This window comes from Onychostoma macrolepis, chromosome 05 (genome assembly GCF_012432095.1).
Source record: "Onychostoma macrolepis isolate SWU-2019 chromosome 05, ASM1243209v1, whole genome shotgun sequence".
Classification (NCBI taxonomy): Eukaryota; Metazoa; Chordata; class Actinopteri; order Cypriniformes; family Cyprinidae; genus Onychostoma; species Onychostoma macrolepis.
Window position 1 is genome coordinate 35018766 of NC_081159.1, and position 27021 is coordinate 35045786.

At 42.4% G+C, this 27021-nt stretch overlaps 2 protein-coding genes and 1 pseudogene across 2 annotated transcripts; all 3 read left to right on the forward strand.

Moving 5' to 3' along the window:
- Window positions 1-341: 341 nt before the first annotated feature.
- LOC131541371 (uncharacterized) lies at window positions 342-3915 on the forward strand. The gene is made up of 2 exons (XM_058777078.1): window positions 342-1125; window positions 1324-3915. Exon 2 carries the CDS (start codon window positions 1380-1382, stop codon window positions 2130-2132), a length of 753 nt encoding a protein of 250 aa, XP_058633061.1. The 5' UTR covers window positions 342-1125; window positions 1324-1379; the 3' UTR covers window positions 2133-3915.
- A 2309-nt stretch (window positions 3916-6224) lies between these two features.
- LOC131540799 (uncharacterized protein K02A2.6-like) lies at window positions 6225-10771 on the forward strand (annotated as a pseudogene).
- Window positions 10772-14450: 3679 nt separating this feature from the next.
- Window positions 14451-21928, forward strand: LOC131541436 (UDP-glucuronosyltransferase 2A1-like). The gene is made up of 6 exons (XM_058777164.1): window positions 14451-15432; window positions 15741-15889; window positions 16233-16364; window positions 19468-19555; window positions 19644-19863; window positions 20514-21928. The coding sequence occupies exons 1-6, from the start codon at window positions 14721-14723 to the stop codon at window positions 20809-20811; spliced, it is 1599 nt and encodes a 532-aa protein (XP_058633147.1). The 5' UTR covers window positions 14451-14720; the 3' UTR covers window positions 20812-21928.
- Window positions 21929-27021: the final 5093 nt, after the last annotated feature.

A 27021-nucleotide genomic window follows, 5' to 3' on the forward strand; every position in this document is an offset into this window, starting at 1 on the left:
AGTACATGTTGGAATTAACATAAGACAAGCTTAATAAGTGATGACATTTTTTTTTTACCGTTACCTTTTGTAAACTACTGCAGTTAACTGTTACACTATACAACATTCAAGTTTACAGTATACAGTATACATTTCTATAATGTGTTACGCACTGCATTTATCTGCTGACAAGATAGCTGAAGCCCTCATAACGCTTGCAATAAAACGGAAATAAAGCTTGGCCTTTTTCACTAAAAAAAGAATCAAAACGCTAGGCGTATATGTAAACAATGATGGAAACACAATGCTGCATCATACTTGAAGAGTTAACATAAAGAAATACAAATAATCAAATGGGGAGACGACGACAATATTAACCTTACCTGAATGGAAATGTTCGCTTTATATCCTAGAGTTGCTAGTTGCTATTCTGCTTCTCGCTTCACTGCTGCAATCCAGGCGCGTTTCTCGGAAATCTAACCCTTTAATTTCCGATTATTTATAAATGAATGTTAGTTCCAGCCCAGAGGGAGCACCGAACCTCTGAGCAACAAGGATCTCAATTTGAATTTTGACAATTTAAACAGCAGGATTAAATAAATTATCGCAATCCTACTGTGTATCAAGCGCCTGCCGCCATTGTTTTGAATGCGCTCGAACATTAACCGGAAACGTCCGAGGACCAAAGACGTCACTTCCTTAAACAGCCGAATAGCCGAGATTAAACCAGAGCCGTTGAGAAACAGAGTTGCGACAACGGAAGTTCAAAACGCTCGATCGTCACGTGATTCACGTAGACCTCAAATAGTTGCAGGAAGTTCATAGCGGGCAATTGGAATACATTGAGACAGAACTGCGATTTTTGGTAATTGGTAGACAATAAAATAATTTATTTACATTATTTATAAAATAACGTATACTTAGCATATGTAGCTGTATCAGTGTTGTTTTTAAAAGATCAAATCCACTAATATTTGAGGATTAATTTGGTCAGCTATCCTTACCTGCCTTGTTAACATATTTTAGGCTTAAGTTACCATTGTAAAAGTCCATGTTACATAAAAGTGTATCAGATACTCCTGTCCACCCTCTCATCACTGGGCATCACTGGCATTCCACTTCGCTGGTTTGAATCCTATCTCACTGGTAGGTCTTTCAGGGTGGCCTGGGGAGGGGAGGTATCCGAAGCACATCAACTGGTCACTGGGGTTCCTCAGGGATCAGTTCTTGGACCCCTCCTCTTCTCCACATACACTACATCACTGGGTCCCATCATCCAGGCACATGGATTCTCATACCATTGCTAAGCTGATGACACACAGCTCTATCTCTCTTTTCAACCAGATGATCCAACGGTAGCTGCACGGATCTCAGGCTGCCTGGCGGACATCTCGGCATGGATGAAAGAACATCACCTGCAGCTCAACCTGGCAAAGACTGAGCTTCTTGTCCTCCCTGCCACTCCGACTCTACAGCATGACTTCACGATCCAGTTAGGTTCATCAACAATAACCCCATCAACTTCGGTCAGAAATCTTGGTGTAATCTTTGATGACCAGCTGACCTTCAAAGACCACATTGCAAAGACTGCTCGATCTTGCAGGTTTGCACTACACAACACCAGAAAGATCAGGCCCTTTCTGACGGAGCATGCTGCACAACTTCTTGTCCAGGCCCTTGTCATTTCTAGGCTGGACTATTGCAATGCTCTTCTGGCTGGACTTCCGTCAAACACAGTCAAACCTCTACAAATGATTCAGAATGCAGCGGCACGACTGGTCTTCAACGAGCCCAAAAGAGCCCATGTTACACCTCTCTTTATCTCCCTGCATTGGCTACCAGTCGCGGCTCGCATCAAGTTCAAGACACTGATGCTTGCATATAGAACAACCACAGGCTCAGCACCCGCCTACATGCACTCTCTATTAACAAACTACATCCCCTCCAGAAATCTGAGATCTGCTAGTGAGCGACGCCTCGTGGTAACATCACAGAGAGGCTCAAAATCACTCTCCAGAACATTCTCGTTCACCATTCCTGGCTGGTGGAATGATCTTCCCACCCCTATCCGGAGTGCTGGATCCCTGTCAATCTTCAAGCAACAACTGAAAACTCATCTCTTTCGACGGCACTCGACTTCATCCTACACTTAAAAAAAAAAAAAAAAAAATTCTCTTTACTTATTCCTTCCTTTGGTAGTTTGTATTTATTTGAACAATGCCTGAGACTTGGTGTTGCAAGCACTTCGTCTGTCTGATTGCCTCTTCAAGATGAATCGCTTTATGTATTCCCCAATTGTAAGTCGCTTTGGATAAAAGCGTCTGCAAAATGACTAAATGTAAAAGACATCGTGGTCTCTCTCTATAGGTGTGTTCGATTTCATGCGGCGCCATGAAAACCGATCGGCGGCTGACTTGAAGAAGTGCATGCCGGTTAGAAAATTTGTCCGACTTGAACCGGCGCCGACGCCACGTCAGTCACGTGTGGCATCAAAGTACCGCGAGAGCGTTTCGAGAGCAGCCGGCTGACTCAGCTCGCCCAGTTTCTCCAGAGCAACTGCAGGAGCGCTGATGACGACACAGCTGCTTCACCATTGGCCAAATTCACCACATGACAACAATGATGTGTGTTTCTAACATCTTCAATTCCAATACAGCTCACAAATATTATTTTACTAGGAAAATATCACAATCGTGTGAAAAAATGGAAGCTAAGCCAAACTTTGAACATTTTAAACAAATGGTACTACTACATTAGAGAAAATTAAGAATAAAAAAGCAAGAAAGACCTATGAAGCTTTTTGTTAATTTAAATTGTTGTAATTTTACTCTTGGCATGAATTGTTTCACTTTACATATTCTTATGAATGTTTATTTGTTTTTGTACTTGTTGTGAGTTGTATATGCTTGTACAAACCTTTGTATAATTTTTGCATAAAAATAAAATAAATACTGCCCACAAATCTGTTTTTAGAACAGTAAAAGCTTTTTTTACTGTATAGTCACAATGTTATAATGAGTCACATTTAATAATAAAAAAAAAACACTGATAAAGGCTTATTGGTATTTAAATAGTACATGTTTATGTTGAACTTTATTCTTGAATAGATGGCCCTGTATTAAGTAGTATATAAAAAGTGTTTCTGTTGCTCATGAAAACATTTCTGAAACGTCCGTGCATTTGACAAATATTGCATGTTATTCACTTCATCTGTGATAAGAGTATCCAAACACCGCGAGAGCATCACTACCGGGAGCAGAAAGAGTCCGACTTCACGTCTCCGCTTTCAATTCCGCCCCCGACTGCAAGCGGCTGCTCTCGCCGATAGGTCTGTGCGGCGCTGCATGAAGTCGAACACACCTTTTGGCTCTGAATTGAACTATCGCTAAGCCCTTCCCCTCGAACGCAGACTAGCCAATGGCAGTCGAGTATCAGTTGCACGGGAAGTGGAACTTGGACATCTTTAGGTTTCAGCGCCATAGAGAAACATTGGAAGATCCAAAGCTTGCATCGGTTTTATGGGGTTTATGTTTAAAAAATGGAAAAACGATGTGCCTGGGGTACTTGTAACACTCATTCCAGGTATCCTGAGAGGATGGGCAATATAATTGATTTTATTACATTTCCTGAATCCAAACAAAACAAAGCAAAATGTCCCTAAGTATTCACCCCAATACAAATGAAGACAAAAACGTTCATTTTCTGGTTGTCATACACTCATTAAGTTACAATTTTCATCTGCTCAAGCAGGTGTAGGGCATTACTGTCTCCTATAAACGTTTGGAACTCCCATGGCGAAGGGAATGGCGGACAAAAGTTACCTTGACAACGTTGCGAGTTGTTGCAAATGAATATTTCTGCTTATTGTTATTATTTTATTCAAATACAGTCTAATTGTGTCTTATTTACTATTAAACTTTTTCAAACTAAACTTGCTTAAACTTGCTTAAAATACAGTCTTAAATCATTTCTATCACTGACGAAAATATGTTGTATAGAGAATGACAATGTGATGTAACGCTGCGTTGAGTTCTGGGAAACGCTCTCGGTTACTCATGTAACCTTGGTTCCCTGAGATGAGGGAACGAGACATTGCTATGGCCAATGGCGTTCAAGCGCGTGAAATATGAGCGGGAATCCCACTCTATATAAGGCAGCGATTGTACATTATCCATTCAGAAACTTTGACTGAAGCAACTTGGCATTCTAAGATCCTGAGCTAGGTGACATGGCAATAAGAGCAATGTCTCGTTCCCTCATCTCAGGGAACCGAGGTTACGTGAGTAACTGAGAGCATTCCCTATCAATTCGGTCACTTTACATTGCTATGGAAACGTATAAAATCCCGCTGTCACAGCGATGGAGCCTGACTCGACTAAGTTATGTCAAGTTTCACATTCGGAGCCATAATGAGAGCGCCAATATGGTAAACACAGCTCAGGTCTACAGGACCTAGTTGAAACCATGTAAAAGTCAGGGGGCAACTATACGATGCCACGTCACACCAGGGGCGGAGTTAACTCCTTTGAAACAGAGAATGTGAAATGGCGGCTGCTTCGGCGCTCTCACATATAGATTAGTTGAAATTGTTTAATTTGTAATAAATGTGTTATGATGCAACGGTCGTACCGGTGCTCAATAAGCAAAGTATGATGGTGATCAAGTCTTAAAAGACGTGGTGAACTATATATAACACTGTGATAAACTGATAGGGACAGCATTGAATTGGTGGTGCATCAATACAGGGTGTATACGAACTAGTCGAAACCACTGATACACATCTCAGATCATAACTGAGGCTGAGTAGGCGCGTATGCTGCTCACACTGACAGCACATGCGAGGCAAGCGACGACACATCTAGGCTATAAAACCTTGCAAAAGTGCTGGATGACGACCAGCCTGCCGCCATACAAATGTCCTGAATAGATATGCCATTTCCCCAGGCCCACGAGGATGCAAGTCCGCGGGTTGAGTGGGCCTGAACTCCTATAGGACATTCCACGCCCCTTAGAGCTATAAGCCAAAGCAATTGTGTTGACGATCCATGTGACAGCCTTTGCTTGGACACAGACAGGCCTTTTATACGTCCACCAAAACATACAAACAGCTGCTCCGAGAGTCTGAACTGTCTAGAATGCTCGATATAAATGTGCCCCGCATGTAAAGGACACAGCAGGAGTGTTTTAAGCAGCTCTGTCCTGACCGGTGTTTCGGGGCGGAAAGCAGATAGTGTTATGACCTGTGCTTTACATGGAGTCAAAAGCACTTTAAGCACATAACCTTTTCTAGGCTTCAAGGTGAGTCTGCAGTCACATGAGTCGTCAATTGAAAGCGCCTGCAGGTCTCCAACTCGCTTAAAAGAGGCCAGCGCGAGCAGGAGTGCTGTCTTGAGAGAGAGCGCTCGCAAGCTTGCTGATTGTATGGGAATGAACGGGGGTCCCGTGAGAGCATCAAGCACAAGCGCCAAGTACCAAGTGGGTAGAGTAGAAGCGCGTGGAGGGTTCAGCCTTCTTGCTCCTTTTAAAAATCGTATGATCAGGTCATTTCTGCCGATCGGGCGTTTTTCAACGTGCGCGTGAAAGGCTGTTATGTGCGTAAAGACGCCTCATGGAAGGAGCCCTAGCCTCAGAGATAGTGTTCAACACGTGCTGAGGAAGTGCATCTGTTACTGGCAAGCTCCGTTGAGCGGCCAGACATGAAGGTTCCATGACTCCAGATTTGGGTGCCGTATCGTTCCTTGTGCTTGAGAGAGGAGGTCTCTCTTTAGTGGGATAGTCCACGGGGGGGCTACCAGCATCTCCACCAGTTTTGGGAACCACGGCTGATTGGGCCATTTCGGTGCCACTAACAGAACAGATTCCTTTTCCTCTCTGATTTTGCAAAGCACGCAAGGCAGAAGTTTCACTGGAGGAAAGGCATACTTGCGTACTTTCGACAAGCTGTGAGCTAGTGCATCCACTCCCAGGGGAGAGTGAGTCAGTGAATAAAACAGTGGGCAGTGAGTGTTCTCCACTGATGCGAAGAGATCCACCTCCGCCCTGCCGAAAACACTCCAAATTATATTGACTGTCAAGGAGTGTAATCTCCACTCCCCATGGATTACCCCGCCCCTCGACAGTAAGTCCGCATTGTAGTTCAGGCGTCCGGGGACATATACTGCCTGGATGGAGAGGAGGTGTCGATCTGCCCACAGAAGGAAGTCTCTCGACCAGCCGCAGCAGTGGTCGCGAGTTCACACCGCCTTGGTGATTTATAAACGCTACCACTGTCATGCTGTCCGTCCTGATGAGAACGTGACTGTGAAGAATGTCTGGGAGAAAGCACTCGAGCACTAGGTGTACAGCACGGAGCTCCAGACAGTTTATGTGCTGTGACTTCTTCGTTACTGACCATGTCCTGAAGGCTGGTCTGCCATCGCATACGGCTCCCCAGCCCGTGCTCGATGCATCTGTCATAACATTCTTTCTCCTGATCACTTGGCGAATAAGAACACCCCGGCGATACAGAGCCATATTGCGCCAAGGGGTCAGCGTATGTGTGGTATCCTGATGTTGTGTAGTAGTTCCGCTCCCTACCACAGGAGGTGCTGTGTCCTGGGGGATCACGCGGGTGCTGTAACAAGAGAGACACAAAAAAGAAGCGTCAGAGAACGCTATGGTGCATGTATGCTCTGTTCTGACAACCATGTTAATAAACCACCAGTGCCGTTATCTTGTGTGATCAGTTCAGTCATTGCTGAAGATATTACATATTGGCGACGAGGATCCTGGAAGGATGAGAGAAGTGTCGATCTAAAAGGCGGAGGATACTGACTGTGTTTAGTGAGCTGATGGTGAGAGAGTGAGAGGCTGACGTTAGCATTAGTTCGAAGAAAAAAAAAAAAAAGCAAAGATGGCAACGATGATAGGCTCTCTGTCGGTTTTTGACGTTAAGGAGCAGACATGGGAAGAGTATTGTGAGATACTAGAGCAGTTTTTTGAAGCTAACGGAATTGATGACGGAGAGAAGCAAAGAGCTATCCTCATCAGCGTGGTGGGACCAGCCACATACAAGCTCATAAGGAACTTGGTGAGTCCAGATAAGCCCAGCTCGAAAACATATGGCCAGTTGAAAACTTTAATGAAAGAGCACTTCAACCCAAAACCGGCGAAATAGTACAGCGATACAAATTCGACTCGCGTGCTCGCCAGCCGACGGAGACCGTCAGTGCATACGTAGCAGAATTGAGACAATTAGCGCATGATTGCAACTATGGTACTACATTGGAACAGATGTTGAGAGACCGATTAGTATGCGGTATTAATGATGACAGGATCCAAAGACGTTTGCTGTCCGAAACAGATTTGACTTTTGAGAAAGCGTTCAAAATTGCAGTGGCTGCGGAAGCTGCTAGTAAAATGTTCAAGACCTCCATAAAACACCGTTAGCGTGTAACAGCATGAAGACAGAGGTGCACGGAAAAAGGAGGGGAATGGAAAAGACAGGAAGAGAATGCTACAGATGTCATGGGAAGCAGCATAGCGCAGCTGAGTGTAAATTTAAGGAGGCAAAGTGTCACTATTGCGGGAAAATAGGGCATATAGCAAAGGCTTGCCGTAATAAAAAGAAAGAAAGTGCATACCCCAGTGAAAAGAAAGCATACAGAGCAGAGAAAACATACAGAGCAGGCGGTGTTCACGTCCACATCGATCACATAATGTAGAATGGGACAAGCAGGATAGTGATAGATCTGAAGAGGATGTTTTCACATTAAACTGCATGGAAACGGAGACCTCAATTCAGAGGATAAAACCGTTTGAAGTGACGATGGAAGTGAATAAGAAGACAGTGAATTTTGAGATTGACACCGGATGTAGTGTAAGCATAATGAATAAGAGGAAATTCAAGGAGATGTGGAGCGAGAAGCAACGTCCATAAGTAAAGCAAACTAAACTTTCACTTAAGTCATACACCGGGAGAAAATCAAAGTCGTGGGGTGGCAAAAGTGGAAGTCAACTATGAGCAGCAAGTAAGGAAATTGCCCTGGTGGTAGTGGAAGGCACTGGGCCTAGTTTGTTGGGAAGAGGATGGTTGGAAGCTCTGAAGCTAAGGTGGGAGGAAATAAAAAATGTGAGAACAGAGGCACTGAATCTACCAGAAGTACTCATGAGATATGAAGATGTGTTCAAGCAGGAGTTAGGGATGTTGAAAGGCATGACAGCAACCATTCGGGTGTCAGCTGACGCACAGCCTAAATTTTATAGGCCTCGATCAGTTCCTTATGCCTTGAGAGCTAAAGTAGAAGAGGAATTAGAGCGTCTGTTGAAAGAGGACATTATAGCTCCCGTCAAATGCGCCCGAATGGGCCGCCTATCGTTCCTGTTTTAAAACCAAATGGGTCGGTCAGAATATGTGGAGATTATAAACTAACGGTTAACCGTGCCTCCTCACTCGAGCAATACCCCATTCCCCGTGTTGAAGACCTGTTCAATACACTGTCAGGAGGGAAACAGTTCTCCAAGATTGATTTAAGTCACGCTTACCTGCAGATTGTGATGGATGAGGCTTCAAAGAAATACCTCACAGTAAACACGCACCGAGGCCTTTTCACCTACAATAGGTTACCTTTTGGAGTTTCTTCAGCTCCTGCCATCTTCCAGCGAACGATGGAAAATCTGTTACAAGGCCTTCCAAGAGTAGCTGTGTACCTAGATGACATTATTCTGACGGGCAGAGACGAAGCTGAACATCTGAGAACCCTAGAAGAGGTCCTCAGACGGCTGAAGGACGCTGGCCTGCGTCTCCATAGGAGCAAATGTGTGTTTCTGCAAAAAGAGGTGGAATACCTCGGGCATGTGGTCGATGCTGAAGGCTTACACCCTGTGCAGAGCAAAGTGAGAGCCATAGAGGAAGCTCCATCGCCAACCTCCGTGACAGAGTTAAAAGCCTACTTAGGTCTTTTGAATTACTATAATAAGTTCCTACCTAGCTTAGCAACACGCTTAGCTCCATTACACAAACTGTTGAGGAAAGATGTTCAGTGGACGTGGAATCCTGAGCAGGAAGAAGCTTTTCAGAACTCAAAACAGTTGCTGAAGTCAGCAAAGGTCCTGGGTCATTATTCAGCGGACAAGGACTTAGTGCTCGCCTGCGATGCTTCGCCTTATGGATTAGGTGCGGTCTTGTCACATGTCATGGAAGATGGTAGTGAAAAGCCGTTGGGGTTCATATCACGCACGCTAACACCAGCCGAGAAGCGGTACTCACAGCTCGATAAGGAGGGGTTAGCCATCATTTTCGGAATCAAGAGGTTTCACAAATTCATTTACGGTCGAACGCTCACCATTAGCACTGACCACAAACCACTGATATCACTTTTTCACGAAAAAAAGCCAGTGCCACAGATGGGGTCACCAAGAGTGCAGAGGTGGGCAACACTACTCAGAGCTTATGAGTACAAGATCATCTACAAACCTGGGCAAGAACATGCAAATGCAGACGCGTTGAGCAGGTTGCCACTGCCACAGACAGAGGAAGAGGAGGTAGAAGAGCAGGTTCTCATGTTGGATGTCCTGGAGGATCCACCAATCACAACAAAGCAGCTGAGACAGTGGATAGCTAAGGACGAAACACTCTCCCAAGTGCTAGTCTGGTGTTTGAAGGGTTGGCCACGGGAGGTGGATGTAAAGTACAAGCCCTACAGTCTGAGGAAATTGGAGTTGAGTGTGAAGGATGGGTGCGTGCTCTGGGGAGCCAGAGTGGTCGTTCCACAGAGGGGTAGGAAAGCCATTTTAAAACAGTTGCACCACACACATCCAGGAATATCTAGAATGAAGGGCTTAGCCCGTTCATACGTCTGGTGGCCAGGAATGGACTCCGAAATTGAAAAGGAAGTGCAGTCCTGCGCTACATGTCAGGAAAACAGGAATTCTCCAGCCGGAGCCCCGCTACATCCATGGGAGTGGCCAGAAACACCTTGGAGCAGACTGCATGTGGATTACGCTGGCCCTTTTCTAGGAAAAATGTTCCTTGTCATTGTGGATGCACACTCCAAATGGATGGATGTGTACCCAGCAAGTACAGCCACGAGTCAAGTTACCATTGAAAAGCTCAGGCAGTGTTTTAGCATACATGGTTTGCCCCAGACCCTAGTATCGGACAATGGAACTTGTTTCACAAGCCAGGAGTTTCAAGCATTCCTAAAACTGAATGGCATACAGCACATAACATCTGCACCATTCCATCCGGTCGAATGGTCTGGCGGAAAGAGCTGTACAGTCGCTTAAGCAGGAATAAAGAAAATAAAGGGAGACACCATAGAGACCAGGTTAGCTAGATTTCTGTTCAATTACAGAATCACACCACAGACTACGACTGGATTGTCACCCGCTGAAATGCTTATGTCCAGGAGGTTGCGCTCAACATTGGATCTTCTGCTGCCTGATGTGAAGTCAAAGATACGTCAGAAACAACTCAAGCAAAAGGATCAACATGACACTCACAGTAAGTGGAGGAGTTTTCTCCTGGGAATGAGGTGTACACCGAAACTACAGTCATGGACCTCGTTGGATACCAGCGGTCGTTGTCGATAACACCGGACCTGTATCCTACACCGTTCAGACAGGAGATGGCCGAGTCATTAGGCGTCATGTCGATCAAATGAGAAAACGGCATACTATTGTGGGCAGTGAGATGCGCATGTCAGAGTGGATGGAGGAGTCTACCAGTTTTCCAGTCTCAGAGACAGCAGTGGAGGCCCTGCCTGCAGACTCAAATGTCCCCACTTCAATCAGAGAGGAAGTGAGTGCTTGAGACAGTCCAAGCACACCCTTCAGTTGGTGACAAGAAACAAAGAGGAGTAGTTCCACTACCTGTACTGCGCAGGTCCGAACGCACAAAACAGACTCCTACTTACCTGAAAGACTTTGTGACATAGTAGTGAGATCCCTCAAGTCAGAGCAAGAATGAGCTCTGGGACTCACTGGAAGGATGGTAGTCTACCCACCTTCCTAGTTGGTTTTTGTTGCATCAGTTTAAAAAAAAAAAAAAAATATGTAAGAGTTATGAGAGATGTATGTCTGTGTTAACTGTTCAATACGTGATCAGACTGTCTAGAACAGTTCCTGTTGATTTGTTTTTTGTTTCCCTAGGTTGACAATATTGAGTACAATGTCATCTTTACAGTACATTTGTGAGTTTTGGGGAAGGAACGTATGTGACTTACCTCTGGAGTAGTTTTTCCTCTTAAGGGGGGAGGGATGTGGTATCCTGATGTTGTGTAGTAGTTCCGCTCCCTACCACAGGAGGTGCTGTGTCCTGGGGGATCACGCGGGTGCTGTAACAAGAGAGACACAAAAAAGAAGCGTCAGAGAACGCTATGGTGCATGTATGCTCTGTTCTGACAACCATGTTAATAAACCACCAGTGCCGTTATCTTGTGTGATCAGTTCAGTCATTGCTGAAGATATTACAGTATGCAAGCAGTCGCGCGTCACTTTGATGCACAAGGTGCATGTGCGCCATGCATTCTGTGGTACCCGGCTCTTTAGCCAGAGCTGAAGCGGTCGCATATGTAGGAGCCCTAGTTTGCACACCGTCGAGGCGGCAGCCATCTGGCCGAGCGTCCTCTGAAAGCATTTTAGCAGGGAAGAATGCCCTAATTTGAAGATTGCGAGAGAGCTGATCAGTTTTTGTGAGGGCCCCTCCGACAGACATGCTCGCATATTGATTGTGTTCAACTCCACTCCTAAAAAGGAGATGTTCTGGCTTGGTACCAACATGCTCTTTTGCATATTTACAGTCAGCCCTAAGCTCTGAAGATGAGCGACGAATCTGAACTAGTCGCTGAGCAGCGCGCTCTCTGATCGGGCTAAGACTAGCCAGTTGTCGAGATAGTTCTGGATGCGTATTCCACTCTGCTTCAGAGGAGAGAGAGCAGCATCCATGCATTTCGTAAACGTACAAGGGGCTAGGGATAAGCCGAAAGGCAGGACCGTGAATTGGTGCGCTATTCCCTCGAATGCAAATCTCAGGAAGCGCCTGTGGCGGGGGGCTACCTGAATGTGAAAATAAGCATCATTTAAATCCACGGAGATAAACCAATCTCCCGGTCTGTTGTGTGAGAGGATTTGCCTCAGCGTAATCTTTTTGAACGAGCACTTTGAAAGCGTGCGATTCAGCAGTCTTAGGTCCAAGATTGGGCAGAGTCCGCCGTCTTTCTTTGGCACCAGAAAATAACGACTGCAGAAGCCGCTCTAGCGGTCTATGAGGGGCACTGTCTCTACAGCGTGCTTTGCGAGAAGATTGTGTATTTCCTCTCGCAGAACTGAGGCATTCCGCTCCCGTATGGTGGACATTTACACACCGTTGAAACGGGGCGGTCTGCAGAATAACTGAAGCGTGTAGCCGTTCTTTATTGATTTCACGAGTGTGAGAGTGAGTGATGGGGCAGAGGGGAGTGAGAGGAGGAAAATTGCCCTGATATTGAGGTAAGTTTTGTATGTTTTTCGACTTTATTGCACTGCATAGTGGAACAGTCAAAACACAAACATGACAATTGCTCTCGCCACCCGCAATAGGCAGGGGGGCGTGGTGAGCACACACAGCGGAGCGAGCAGACTTCTTCAGTGGCTCGTCTTCGGCGCTGGGTACAGCTTTCCTCCTCCGAGAGACAGCATCAGGAACGCGGCTTTGATTCCGGTGCCGGTGGCCCGCCGTTTCTGTCAGGCGGGGTCTCTAGCCCTTCGAGCCCTGATGGCGCTTCGGCCACAGCTGTCTTGATTTCACCGCCGGCTCATGTTCGTGCCGAACAGCAGCTGAAGAGGCGTGTGGTCTTCCTGCGTGGTGTGCTGAGGAAGAGCGGGAACAGGAAGTAGCTAATGGCCTTCGACTGCTTCTGCGCTTCAATGAAACGCTCCGTGAACGTCTCCACCGCCGCCTCGAAGAGACCTGAAGGATTCACGGGAGCATCCAGAAGGGCCCAGCCCAGAAGGGTCCAGCCCATCCTCATCCAGAGACTTGAGCAACTTGGCCTGATACACCTGGAGTATCGCCATCACGTGCAGTGCTGAAGCTGCTTGGCCCGCCGCGGAGAAAGCCTTGCTGGCGAGGTTTGCAGTGGTGCGGCAAGGTTTAGAGGGGAGAGACACGTTGTTTCTCACTCTCCAGTTCGCCGCGGCTGAAGGACAGAGATGGGCAGCGATGGCTTCTTCCACGGGGGGGAGTTTGACATACCCCACTTGTTCAGCTCCGTCCACAGAAGACAGGAGGGAGGATCCCGTGTTATGCACCCGACTGGTGAGTGGTGCATTCCATGACTTTTTATCTCGTTGTGCACCTCGGGGAAAAAGGGGCCAGGCCTCCGCGGGGTGTCCTTTCGGCCGCGATCCGACTGGAGGTACCACTCGTCCAGACAGCTTCTGGCCGGCTCAGCAGGAGGCGCCCACTCCAAACCAAGCTCATCCACTGCCTTGGACAGGACGCTTAGGAGCTCGACATCACTGTGATGGAGGTCCCCCACGTCGCTGCCGTGGGGTGCAGTGTAATCCAGCAGGCTGTTGGACCACTCCTCTCTCACAGACGCTGCCACCGAGATGGCATCCTCCTCCTCTTCAGTGCCCTCCATGGCACCGAAAGACACCACTTCTTGAACGTCGGGGGAGGGGTGGAGATCAGCAGTCATGAAGTGCACTGGAAGGGGACCTGCAGCAGGGGGTGAGAAACGCGTGGGCACTGAGCCAGCGCGGGCTCGTCACCTGATCCTGACAGATCCGCATTAGAAACTCGCTGCACTTTCCTCCTTGGCTCGAAAGAGGCTGCAGAGGAAGGCACTCTAGCAGAGCTAGTTGGGCGAGTCTATCGCCTTGGACGATGGCCACAAGGAGCTTGAGAGTCCGGAGACTCATATCCCCGCAGTGGGGGCAGTCTTTAAATAAGGTAAATTAATTAAAAAGCAACATTGACAAACTGGCAGAAGACTTGGATTCAGACATTAAAGGCGGAGAACTTTATAATATTAAAAAATCAATTAAGTTTAAAGCATTTAGAATTGAAACAAGGGAATAAATTATTTATACAAGGCTATGGTTCAGATGCATTAGACTTAACAACACATTATGTTAACACTTTATTTTACAGTCCTGTTCCACATGTACATACTAGGTACTAACCCTGAATCTATACCTGTAACCTAACCTAACAGATGTAATTATCTTATATTTTCCAGTACGTTCTTAGGTAAGTACACTGTAAGTACATGTAAGAGCACATACTGTAAAATAAAGTGCAAGCTATTTCTAATGAATAGGTAAAATACAGAAAAATGTGAGATATGTAAATGCAAAGAAAATGTAGGAAATTTAGGACAAAAAATAATTAAAAAATATGATCAAAACATTAAGGAAATTGGATATTAAATGTATTTTAGAAATATAAAATAATCAGTAATTATTTTTTTTACATGCAACTGACCTTACACTCCAGTGTAGTAGGTGGCGGTACATGCACCTTTAACGATGGTCTGTAACAAGTCGTGAAACTAAAAGAACAAGAAGATGAGAAGGCAGCTTTCTCTGATTGTTTACAGTTAAATGGAGGTTACTATTGTGCAAAGCGTCATGGGGTGTAGCAAAAAGGTGGACTTAGGATAAAGCAATAATGAAACGTGACCTTTGCTCAAATCCCGTTGTGCACATAGCCTATACATTTGGATCCTCGTTCACCAGCTCACACTGCACTTTTACAGAAGCAGAAATAATTTACAATGCTTTCTGGAAATTTGGTTGTGTTTGTACTGCTGTGTGGAGTAGAAACTGGTCATGCTGGCAAGGTTTTGGTGATGCCAGGCGAGTACAGCCACTGGCACAACATGCATGTGATCATTGACGCGCTGGTCGATCGTAACCACAGTGTGACGGTTCTGGTCAGTTCTGCATCACCTACTGTACCGCACACGCGGAAGGAGCGGTTCGATTTCAAAGTGTATAAAGTCAATACGAAGAAAGAAGAGGCCAATGCTGTGTTGAGAGATATGATTCATCTCGGGACGAATGACACAGCCACCAAATACAAGGGGGACTTCATGATCTGGCGAGTGATTTCCAACTATATGGCGTTCCTTGCTGATATATCCAAGGGCATGTTTCATGAGGATCTTTTACACACGCTTCAGGAATCCCAGTATGATGTACTTTTTTCTGATCCGATGATGCCATTCTCTGACTTGATGGCACAGAAGCTGAATATCCCTCACGTCCTCTCGATGCGTGCAACGTTCGCGTATATAGTAGAGCGGCTTTGCGGTCAGATGCCTGCGCCGCCGTCCTACGTTCCAGCGGTCGCTTTGCGAGATTACCTCACCGATCATATGAGCTTCACAGAGAGAGTTGAAAACATGCTCCTTTATATCATACATACGACTATATTTCCATTGAGCATGACATTTACTTTGGATCGGCTCTACACTGAAATATTGGGTGGGTTATTATTCAGTCATTCATTCACTCACAGTATTTATTTATTTGCAATAGTTTGTCTTGTTCTAGAGATGCTGTTTACTCAGAAACTAAAAAAAATAAAAAAAAAATAGGCTTTTATATTTTTGCATCTAGCTGCTTTCATAATTCATTGAAAACTTAAGCAAAGTTTTTTTTTAATAAATAATATTTATTATACGATCCAGCTTTGTAGAAGTCTGTAGATAAAGCAGAAGAAAGCAAAATGTTTGAACACTTGACCTACTGTACATCAACTGAGTAGCACCATGTATCTCTGGATGTCACAGGAAAACCCACAACTGCTTGTGAAACCATTGGAAAAACCGACATTGTATTGATTAGAACTTACTGGGATTTTGAGTATCCTCGCCCACTGCTGCCTAATTTTAAATTTGTTGGAGGACTACACTGCAAACCTGCCAAACCTCTGCCAAAGGTAATGACTTTGCTATATATTATTTTGAAATGTATGCTTTTCTAGAAAAGTCCTGATGCCTTTTACATGTTTTTGCTTTAAAACATGTAACATTCATAATTTTTAAATGTTAACGTCAAGTAACATTGAAACTTCATGTCAGTGAATGTATGAATGGAGAGGGATCTAATTTGGCTCCTTTGACTTCAACAGATACAATGGATTTGCAGTGTCAGTCCCATTTAGTGAGATGCATGGCACACTTGGACATGACATTTCTAATGGAAAATCAGTTACGTTTAAGTCACTTAAAACTGCCACTTCATTTTTTGTGACTGTGTGTGCTCATTTGTTTGTCTTTTAGGAAATGGAGGAGTTTGTTCAGAGCTCAGGAGATCATGGCATCATTGTGTTCTCATTGGGTTCCATGCTTGGTAACCTGACATTGGAAAGAGCAAACACTATTGCTTCTGCTCTTGGTCAGATCCCACAAAAGGTGTGTAACTACCTTTTTATAGCAATGGAACAGCTACCACGGTAATATTTTTCTGCCAGTTTTGTCTATAAAGATTTCAATCACAAATTCTAAAACCACGTGTACTTAATATATTTTATAATTATTTTATGAGGCAATAAACAGTTCATTATGAACAGTGTTGGGCAAGTTACTCTGAAAATGTAATTAAATTACTGATTACTGATTACTCCTTTTAAAAGTAATTGCATTACTGTTCAGATTACTTTATTTCAAAAGTAATTAGTTGCATTACTAGTTACGTTACTTTTTTCTGTGGCTACATCCATGAAATTTACATGAAATCCCAGCATAAAAACTCCCAATAAATATTTGTTATTAAAGCATCAACATTCACAGAACACTGTTATTTTTAACTAAAGCAAGCATTTTATTCTCCCGCCCGCGCACACACATGAGTGTCTACCTGCCCCCACCAGCCCATTTGGTCTCGTGGGAGTGTGGGTCTCTAATGGCGCTTTTCCTCTGCGTGGTACGACTCGACTCGGCACGGTTCAGAACGGCACGGCACGGTTCAGTTCGGCTCGGTTTGCGTTTGCACTGCAGTTTAGTACCGCTTTAGAGTGGGCGGGATTATTCACGTGTCTTTATAGTCGTGCCACGTCTACTGCCGTAGCCGCACTGCCGTGACTCCTGAAAAACTTCTTAATTCCGCGTCGCTCCATCAAGCTCTCGCTGGATCCGCTCCTCGGCTCTCAACGAGAGGACAGTCTGTACTTCCTCAACAGACAATGAAACAGCCATTTTTTGGTTATTAAAAGAAAGGTGCGCTCATTCAAAAACAGTTGCGTTCGATCCTTCGCATGCTGTGCTGATTTAAATCTAGCGGGTCTGTTGTGTCTTGTGCCACAAGTTCAATGACGCAGGCAGTAACGATTCTCTCCGGCCAATCAGTGATCAGCAGAGTTTACACGTCATGTTTTGCTAACGGTACGGTTTGCTTGGAACCTCAGCCAAGGTGGTACTAAAAAAAGTACCAGGTACTGTACCCAGTGGAAAACCCCCCCAAAGTGAGCCGTACTGAACCATACCGTGCCATACCATGCAGTGGAAAAGCGCCATAATGCACTGGCACTGGACTCGACAGTGCGTGTGCTTGCTACACCCTTTTCACAATCTAGATTATAAAACACTGCATTCTGTCAGCAATGTAAACCGGCAGTAACGCATAGAGACCTCGGCTTGTGTCGATTCGGACAGTAATTTTTCTCATGGGGACATCATGGGGGCAATTTTCAGCATTTACAGGGGTGAGTTTGTGATTTTATTGCCACCCAAATCCAGAATGCCAGTGTTTTTCGCCAACCACCCGTCTAAAAATCTCGAAATTACCTACTGCTTTTGACAAACACCAAATCCGTCCAAATCCAAATCCGTAGTTGCCGTCCAAATCCACATCTCTGAGTTTACAAGAAGAAACTGATTAAAAATTCATTGTTTAAATCCCCTTTGACCGCTGCCAAACACTGTGAAGTATTTATAAGAATAATATTTCATAACTGCTCCACCACAGTGAGTGGGAGCTGTTAAGAACAAAAAGAAAGAGAAGAAAAGCGCGTAAACATTTGAAATGGGACATTATGTCAGCAACAGGTATGCAATACAATTTTAAAATATGTATTATATAGGCATACATTTACATACATAAAATTATAAACCAAGCAGCTTTATGTTTACCTTTTGTAAATAAGAGGTTGCATTAACTTATTCCTGCTAATCTCAATTTTAATGACATCCATCATTTTGAGAGATAAAATGCAAGACAGAATTTTCCTATTTTTAAACAGGAGATATAAATAATCAAATAATAAATAGGATATTATTAAATATGAATTTATTCTTATTATTCCAAGCATATGACATTTTATTTACAGCAGACAATCATGTGACTGGCCACGTGAGCAGCGCATTCCTATGTTCATAGGATCACAGAGGTCGCTTCTCCGCTGTGAATAAATCACTATCTCTGAATCCATGAGTTTTATCACTGAGGTGCCATGTAAATTTATTTTTACAGACGTCCACATGAGAAACAATCACCAATTAATTATTATTATTATTATTTATTTATTTATTTTACAAAACCCAGCTTTTCTATAAACCTGGGGCTGTACCATGATGGTAGATGAACAAAGTACAGGATTAGTTTCGAGTTGACAAAACCAAACCACTCCAATCCGGCTTTGTTGGTACCATGATGCTGATCATCAACTTTCTTTGTCAACTCAGGCTTTGATCCTGAGTTTGTAGAGCATGTGCACATGAATGTGTGACATCACTGGGGAATAGCCAATCACGAGCCTTGGTTAAAGGTTTTGCTAAAGGTTAAGAGATTGAAGAATATGATGAATTTAAATGCATTTACAATGAAAAAAGTACTTGTTCATGAAAGAGGACAAATAAAATAAATTATCTTGCTCTATCAGTGCAGTCACAAGTGAAACTTGTTAAGTTTGTTCATGTAGTTGGAAATATACAGCGATAGAGACTTGAACCTGTAAGGTCACAGTCATTTTTAAAGTGTTATCTATTGATTCTACAGCTTATTTATATTATATGCGATCTGTACATATTAACATTCATTTAAAATAAATGATTTATAATAACTGTTAAACTAAAATTGCTTGTGTGTAATGGATTAATAATAATATAAATCATAATTATATAAAATAACTAAATTTTTGGTTTTGACCAGATAAACTTTTTTAGTGCTAGTGACCTTTAATTTGGAGCAAGAGAAACTGCGGGAGTGACTTTTTTGTGTCAGACATGTGTCACTTTTGCTCACATCTGATTGGTCCAATTTCAGTTTGAGATCTCTAACTCAGAACATAACCTACCCCAGAGCAGGTTAGCTGTGGAGTGTACGTTACTATGGCAATGAACGCGGCTAAAAGCCAAGCCACTTTCATGGTACCTAAAACCCAGGATTGGTGCAAACTAAACTGAAACTTGCTTGGCTAGCCAGCTAATCCGGCTTCATGGTACAGGCCCCGTTGCAGTGTTTTATGCTCAGGGTCCTAGAGCAACTGTTAATAAATTCCCCATGTGTGCATTTGCACAGGTTGTTTGGCGTTATCATGGGACAACACCAGAAACTCTCGCCGCCAATACAAGACTTTATGACTGGATCCCACAGAATGATTTGCTTGGTAAGGAAAATGTTTTCATGTTGTGCTCATTATACATGAAGAACATTAATTGATGTCTGATAGATACAAACTTTATTCTATCTGGTAGGTCATCCAAAAACAAAGGCCTTCATTACCCATGGTGGGACAAATGGACTGTATGAGGCTATTTATCATGGTGTCCCAATAGTGGGTTTGCCACTGTGGGGTGACCAGCCTGATAACTTATTGCACATGAAAACCAAAGGAGCTGCTGTTGTTCTTGATATTGACACAATGCAGTCCAAAGACCTGGTGGATGCTCTCAAGATTGTCATAAATAATCCATTGTGAGTTAAGACATACATTTCATAAATCTGAAATAAGCTTAGTTTTCTATTTAATAAAAGATAAGCTCCAGAAACAAGCTTAGCTATCTTAAAGTGGTGTTTTTCATTGAGAGGACAACAGACAGGGTGGACACCTTTGGCCATCTCATCAGGAGCATGCCTAGACATTGTAGGTAGTGCATATAGGCACATGGGGGCCATGCACACTACTGACTTATATTTTGAATTACTTTGATGAAATGAACACACATTTGATCAGCCTGTAATTACAATCCTTTACTTTGATTTTGAATCCAGCCCTTAATGGGTTGATGATTTTGGTTTCCACTGACTCATTGTGACATAATTTTGCTCTCAACAAAGTACACAATGTATATAAATTAAGTTGTTCAGCTTGAATATTTAGTTTGCGATCCAATGTGTGATTTAAATGTTCCCTTAATTTATTTGAGCAGCGTCTGTTAGAGTATATAAATGTTTTCTTTTTGGTCATTGGAAAACAACAACCACAGTTAGTATTCACTTTAATCCTGATGCCATAGAAAAAGTCTCTAGTTCAAAGCATGGCTTGTCACATAATAAATTTAGAAGTGTTTGTCATTTTTCAGAGCTTTTGTGTTAAGCAGTGCTTCCATTTCTTCTCTCTTCAGGTACAAGGAGAGCATCATGAGACTGTCCAGAATTCATCATGATCAACCAATGAAGCCCCTGGACCATGCAGTTTACTGGATTGAATTTGTGATGCGGCATAAAGGAGCTAAACATCTCCGAGTTCAGGCACATGATCTGAGCTGGTATCAGTACCACTGCCTGGATGTAGTGGCCTTCTTACTCTCAGTTGCTGCACTGATCACATTCCTCTTTATTAAAACATGCTGTTTCCTTTTCCGTAAATGTTTCAGAAAGACTCGTCCTGATGGAAAAGAACAAAAGCGTAAAAAAGAGTGAATGCAAAGTAGGTTACCATATATAGGCAGAGCTTGTGTAAGGCTGGGCAAGGCTTAGCCTTCCACTGGCCATGGTTCGGAAATTAACAGGGGCTTAGGACAAAATCTTCCTGCACAATTAAACAAAATGCATTACAGCTATCATGAATAAAATGACAAGTGTCTGTTGCGGCATTAAATTTGGATTTGCTGATGTTGCATCATATTTCTTTTTATGCATGTTTACAAGGTTGCGCATTATAACCAATCACACGATTCTGTTGCATTTATGAATGAATTCTGGTGACTCTCACAAATTCTCTAATCATAAACAACAATGTGCAGATGTACGTACAATATAGATAAGAGATTTACTAATCAAACAGTGTATAGCTTCACTGATTATAACAGGAGGTTTTCTTGAGAGTGCTTATCCATAGGTTCCATGTGACGTCAGTGTTTTATCGCCACCATTTTTGTGTCCAAGTCACAGCTGCACGAACTGTCAGTCTATGGTCACAGCAGCCACAACTATCAGAGGAAGATAAATGAAACGCTCCCAGAAGGTTCACAAGGTTACAGTATGCCCGATATGTTGTGCTGTAACAACAGTCATCAGAAAAACCCTGAACTACAATTTTATTCGATCCCAAAGAGGTTAGATCGGCGGAATAAATTGTTGGCTTAAATCAGAAGGCACCACTGGCAGCTAACATACGGTTGCCAACTTCAGAAAAGGATTATAATTGACTATTGTGATTCCTTATAGGAGAATAAAGGACGTTAAAATATTTGTATTGTACCACATAGGCTATTTCCGTGTCGGCAGTTAAGTGTATACTGTTATTCAGTATATATGCTCAGTAAAGCATTTTTTGGCAAAATTTTGAACTAAAATGTTATTGCAGCCATGTAGCCTATAAATACATGAAAATGCTTATTTTTAATTAAAGAGAACTTAGTGTGGGCTGCTTTTGGTGCCTGAATCTGTGCTTCAATAATGAAATCCAGGTTTAAGAATACACTAGAAGTGAAAGACGTCTTCCCTCAGGGAGATTCTTCCTTGCTGGATGTTGGGCTCATGATCAGTAATCGCGTTGTTTGCATTAACCCAAACTGACTTGCTAACGGAGGACTGAGAAGGGAATAGCTGAGTCTCACTCACTGTGAGCGAGACTAGCCAGTCTTAAAGTCTTCATTGAGCAGCTACGTTCGTTATTAAAACATGCTGTTTCCTTTTCCGTAAATGTTTCAGAAAGACTCGTCCTGATGGAAAAGAACAAAAGCGTAAAAAGAGTGAATGCAAAGTAGGTTACCATATATAGGCAGAGCTTGTGTAAGGCTGGGCAAGGCTTAGCCTTCCACTGGCCATGGTTCGGAAATTAACAGGGGCTTAGGACAAAATCTTCCTGCACAATTAAACAAAATGCATTACAGCTATCATGAATAAAATGACAAGTGTCTGTTGCGGCATTAAATTTGGATTTGCTGATGTTGCATCATATTTCTTTTTATGCATGTTTACAAGGTTGCGCATTATAACCAATCACACGATTCTGTTGCATTTATGAATGAATTCTGGTGACTCTCACAAATTCTCTAATCATAAACAACAATGTGCAGATGTACGTACAATATAGATAAGAGATTTACTAATCAAACAGTGTATAGCTTCACTGATTATAACAGGAGGTTTTCTTGAGAGTGCTTATCCATAGGTTCCATGTGACGTCAGTGTTTTATCGCCACCATTTTTGTGTCCAAGTCACAGCTGCACGAACTGTCAGTCTATGGTCACAGCAGCCACAACTATCAGAGGAAGATAAATGAAACGCTCCCAGAAGGTTCACAAGGTTACAGTATGCCCGATATGTTGTGCTGTAACAACAGTCATCAGAAAAACCCTGAACTACAATTTTATTCGATCCCAAAGAGGTTAGATCGGCGGAATAAATTGTTGGCTTAAATCAGAAGGCACCACTGGCAGCTAACATACGGTTGCCAACTTCAGAAAAGGATTATAATTGACTATTGTGATTCCTTATAGGAGAATAAAGGACGTTAAAATATTTGTATTGTACCACATAGGCTATTTCCGTGTCGGCAGTTAAGTGTATACTGTTATTCAGTATATATGCTCAGTAAAGCATTTTTTGGCAAAATTTTGAACTAAAATGTTATTGCAGCCATGTAGCCTATAAATACATGAAAATGCTTATTTTTAATTAAAGAGAACTTAGTGTGGGCTGCTTTTGGTGCCTGAATCTGTGCTTCAATAATGAAATCCAGGTTTAAGAATACACTAGAAGTGAAAGACGTCTTCCCTCAGGGAGATTCTTCCTTGCTGGATGTTGGGCTCATGATCAGTAATCGCGTTGTTTGCATTAACCCAAACTGACTTGCTAACGGAGGACTGAGAAGGGAATAGCTGAGTCTCACTCACTGTGAAGCGAGACTAGCCAGTCTTAAAGTCTTCATTGAGCAGCTACGTTCGTTATTCAAACAGTAATTTGTCCAGAAAGAATTAATAATTATAAATTGTGGTAATATTAGCTAAATTGACATTATTCAGATTGTGTAGTAAGCTAGCTAACGTTATCTTGTTACACTATCATTGACTCAAAAGTGCTTTGAGCTAATGTCAGTTTTAAGTTTTCAAGTAATCAGGACCTTACATGGCCCAACTGTTACATTTGCTGTCAATCAAGTCCAGGGATCTGTGACAGTGTTGTGGGAAACGGTAGTAAAAGGTAATTTATTATTTTAATATATTAATATTATCTATTAAATCTCATATGATGTGCTGTGCTCGTTGTCAAATCGGACACAAATATATGGCGGTGAGCATAGCGGAAGTGACGCCTTTGGTACCCATGGATACTCGCGCTAAACTGAAGTCAATGGTCATGTTTTTTGTAAATAATGTAAATAAATAATAGGCTATAATTATAATAATGTATAATGTTCTTTCTCACATTCTCTGTATAATTTATTCGCTGTTTGAATAACCGTTGGAAATGAAAGCATTATAATTGGTAACTTCATCAAGAGAACTTGATCAAGATAAATGCAAATTCAGTCCTATTAAACATATTTTTCAAGATTCTTTATTGTCACTGTACAGTGTTGGGGAAAGTTACTTTTTAAAAGTAATGCATTACAATATTGTGTTACTCCCTAAAAAAGTAACTTACGTTACTTAGTACTTTTTATGGAAAGTAATGCGTTACGTTACTTTTGCGGTACTTTCGCGTTACTTTTTAAAGCCTGATTGTTTTTAATATAAGAAGTTCATATGTAAACCTCAGGCTGAAGGAAAAGTAAATTAACGTCTGTACAGTAGAACGCAGGAAGAAGGTTCAACACTCTTCATCAATAAAAAAAACAATGAACCACAATTGTTAGTTTATCTGAAGTAATTTTTGCTTATTAGTATGGTTGAACTGGATCATCAAAGGTCAGCAGCAAAGACATTGGTTAATAAAATGTAATTAGATACATTTGTGTTATTTAACATATTTAATTATTGCAGGTTTGCCTCATATTCTGAGGATCATATACTAAATCAGTTTTTTGTGAGTGGGATGAATTAATGCACATTCACATTTAGTCTAGAACTACAGTAACATCATGTTCACACAGTGCACACAACACCTCTGCACTTCCGATTTCTCCCAATATGGGGACAGGAGACTTTAGGAGAAATTAGAGCAATCCTTACAGTGCCCTGACATATAGCTTAGTGCAACTAAACATCTACGTCTGCAATACAGACAACAATAAAACGCATACCATTAACGATATGATACAGCAGTAGTTCTCAAACCTGTTCTGGAGTACCCCCAGTCCTGCACATTGTGTATGTCTCCCTCATCTGTCACACCTGATTCAACTCATCAGCTCATTAAACTACAAGATCTGAAGTGGGTGTGTCAGATATAGGGAGACATATAAAATGTGCAGTGCTGGGGGTACTTCATGGAGAGGTTTGAAAACCACTGTGATACCATGTGAGCCATGTCTGCAATACAAACAACAATTAAGATTGTGCCATGAACGATACAATACAAAGACAAGCAACACACAAAAACCAGTACAGAGCGATACAGAGCGCAATATTGTATTGCACTCATTATTGCACAATTGGCTTGTAATAAGAAAAAGATTCTATTTGGGATAAACCTGTATGCATTTTGTCTACAGTGACATTGTCAACACAGTTCTTAATATAGCAGAGTATTGTTGATGTATACACCTGATCCTGATTTGAAGCAGTCTTGGAGCTGAGAGGAGGCTCCCGGCCATTTTTTCACAATCTTTGTAGTGGTGGGAATTTTCTTTCTTAAGGGGCTGTAAACTGGGATTGAGAACACAGAAAGGTGGTCTGACTGTCCTAAATGAGGCAGTGGAATTGACCTGTGGCCTTTCTTGACATTTGAGTAGGCCTTGGCCGAGATGTTATTCCCCCTTGTTACACATTTGATGTGTTGATGAAATTTGGGAAGAACCATTTTTAAATCGGCATGGTTAAAATCCCCTGCTATGATGTGAATGGCATCAGGATGGATAGTCTGATTGGAGTTTATGGCATGCAGCAAGTACCTTTGGGCTGTGTTAGTGTTAGCATCCGGTGGAATGTAAACAGCTGTAACCATAACAACGGTAATCTCCCGAGGCAGACAGAAGAGCCTCCAAATTGGGAGAACAGTGACTGCCTATGATGTTAGCATCGGTGCACCAGTCATCGTTTATGCAGATGCAGAGCCCACCATCCTTGATCCTGGAATCTTTTCATGTTTTTATGACACGGTTTATTACCTAGTTAATAAATTACCTAGTTAATAGATAACATTTGGCTACTTTTAACCTCACTCTGGGCTTGGTTCACCCTCTGCCTATGTTACCACAGAACCATTGCCTTCAGTTGACTGTAGTAGTGTGTCATCATCACATGTGTATGATGGCCAGTGTGCGTTTTGTGTTCATTTCAAACTGTATGTTCTTAATGAAATGAAATACATGTGAATGTCCATGTAAAATGTAAAAAAAAAAAAGACAAAAAAAAAAAAACGGGTTAAAATAAAAGTGCCTCAGGTCAAAATAATGCAGAAAGCTCTTTTCTTTCTACCATGTCATTTTTCATGACTTAACAGCTAAGAACAAAAAGAAGGGTGACATCCATTTCTGTGTCCCGTGTAAGAAGTGTGACAGTTGAGTGCAATACATGCGCGTAAAAGCCCATAAAACATTGTTTTTTTGTTTTTGTTTTGTTTTTTGTTTTTGCTGAATGAAATCCAATACTTGTTTCATACTAATTGTGGGGTGCTGATCACAAAATTAGTACTTCTGCTCTATAGCAGTCATAGTTTCTCCCAAAATATCATGATGTATTTATAGCATTTTTGATGTGTAAGGTGAAAAGCCTTGTATTATCCCTTAATCACCAGAAAAACTGCCACAAAGACATGATTCCTGTCTTCCTCTGAGAGATTACAACTATTTGTTCAATTCTCAGTTGATTTTCATGTATAAATGATTCTGAATACATAACTTTATGCCTAATCCTGACTTCCACTTTTTGATAGCCTACCCACCGGTTTCACAGACAAGGCTTAAGCCTAGTCCTAGACTAAAATGTAAGTCTGAGTGGTTTCAAATGAAAGAAACTTGCTCTGACTTTTGTCTCAAGATGCACACCAGTAATGTTTTTTTTTCTAAGGCATGTTTATAAAAATTACTTAAATATCCTAATTGAACTATGGCCTAATCCTGGTTTAGGCTAAGCCCTGTCTATGAAACCGGGCCTACATTTTGTTTTACATTTTGATACACTCCCACTTTTTGTTTGTGAGATTGTTTTTGGATATATTTAACCATTTGCTGGAGAGTTAGCCTAACTGTAACAATAGATTAACTGAAACAATAATAAACATGAGTCTATCAAGGCTAAAGACCCCTGCCCAGAACTGGATTTACATTTCTCCAATCTCCTGTTTTTCTCCCCAAATCTGAAGTTTATTTTCACTATTAAATGTAGCCTAAATGTCTCCACTTTTCTCTTCTAATCCCTGTTAGCAGTGTTTAATATTTAGAAAGCTTAATATTTCTAAAGCTTATTACAGTAAATTAAATGATCAAATATCTCATAGTTTGTTAATATAGACTAATACATTTTAGCTACTACAGTGATATTTAACATGCCTGTCAGTCATATTGCTGCGGACCTTTAAAT

Coding starts and splice junctions, on each gene's coding strand:
- LOC131541371 (XM_058777078.1), top strand. CDS start 1,380: ATGAAAGAACATCACCTGCAGCTCAACCTGGCAAAGACTGAGCTTCTT.
- LOC131541436 (XM_058777164.1), top strand. CDS start 14,721: ATGCTTTCTGGAAATTTGGTTGTGTTTGTACTGCTGTGTGGAGTAGAA. Junction 15,890..16,232: donor CTGCCAAACCTCTGCCAAAG/GTAATGACTTTG, acceptor TTTGTCTTTTAG/GAAATGGAGGAGTTTGTTCA. Junction 19,864..20,513: donor ATTGTCATAAATAATCCATT/GTGAGTTAAGAC, acceptor TTCTCTCTTCAG/GTACAAGGAGAGCATCATGA.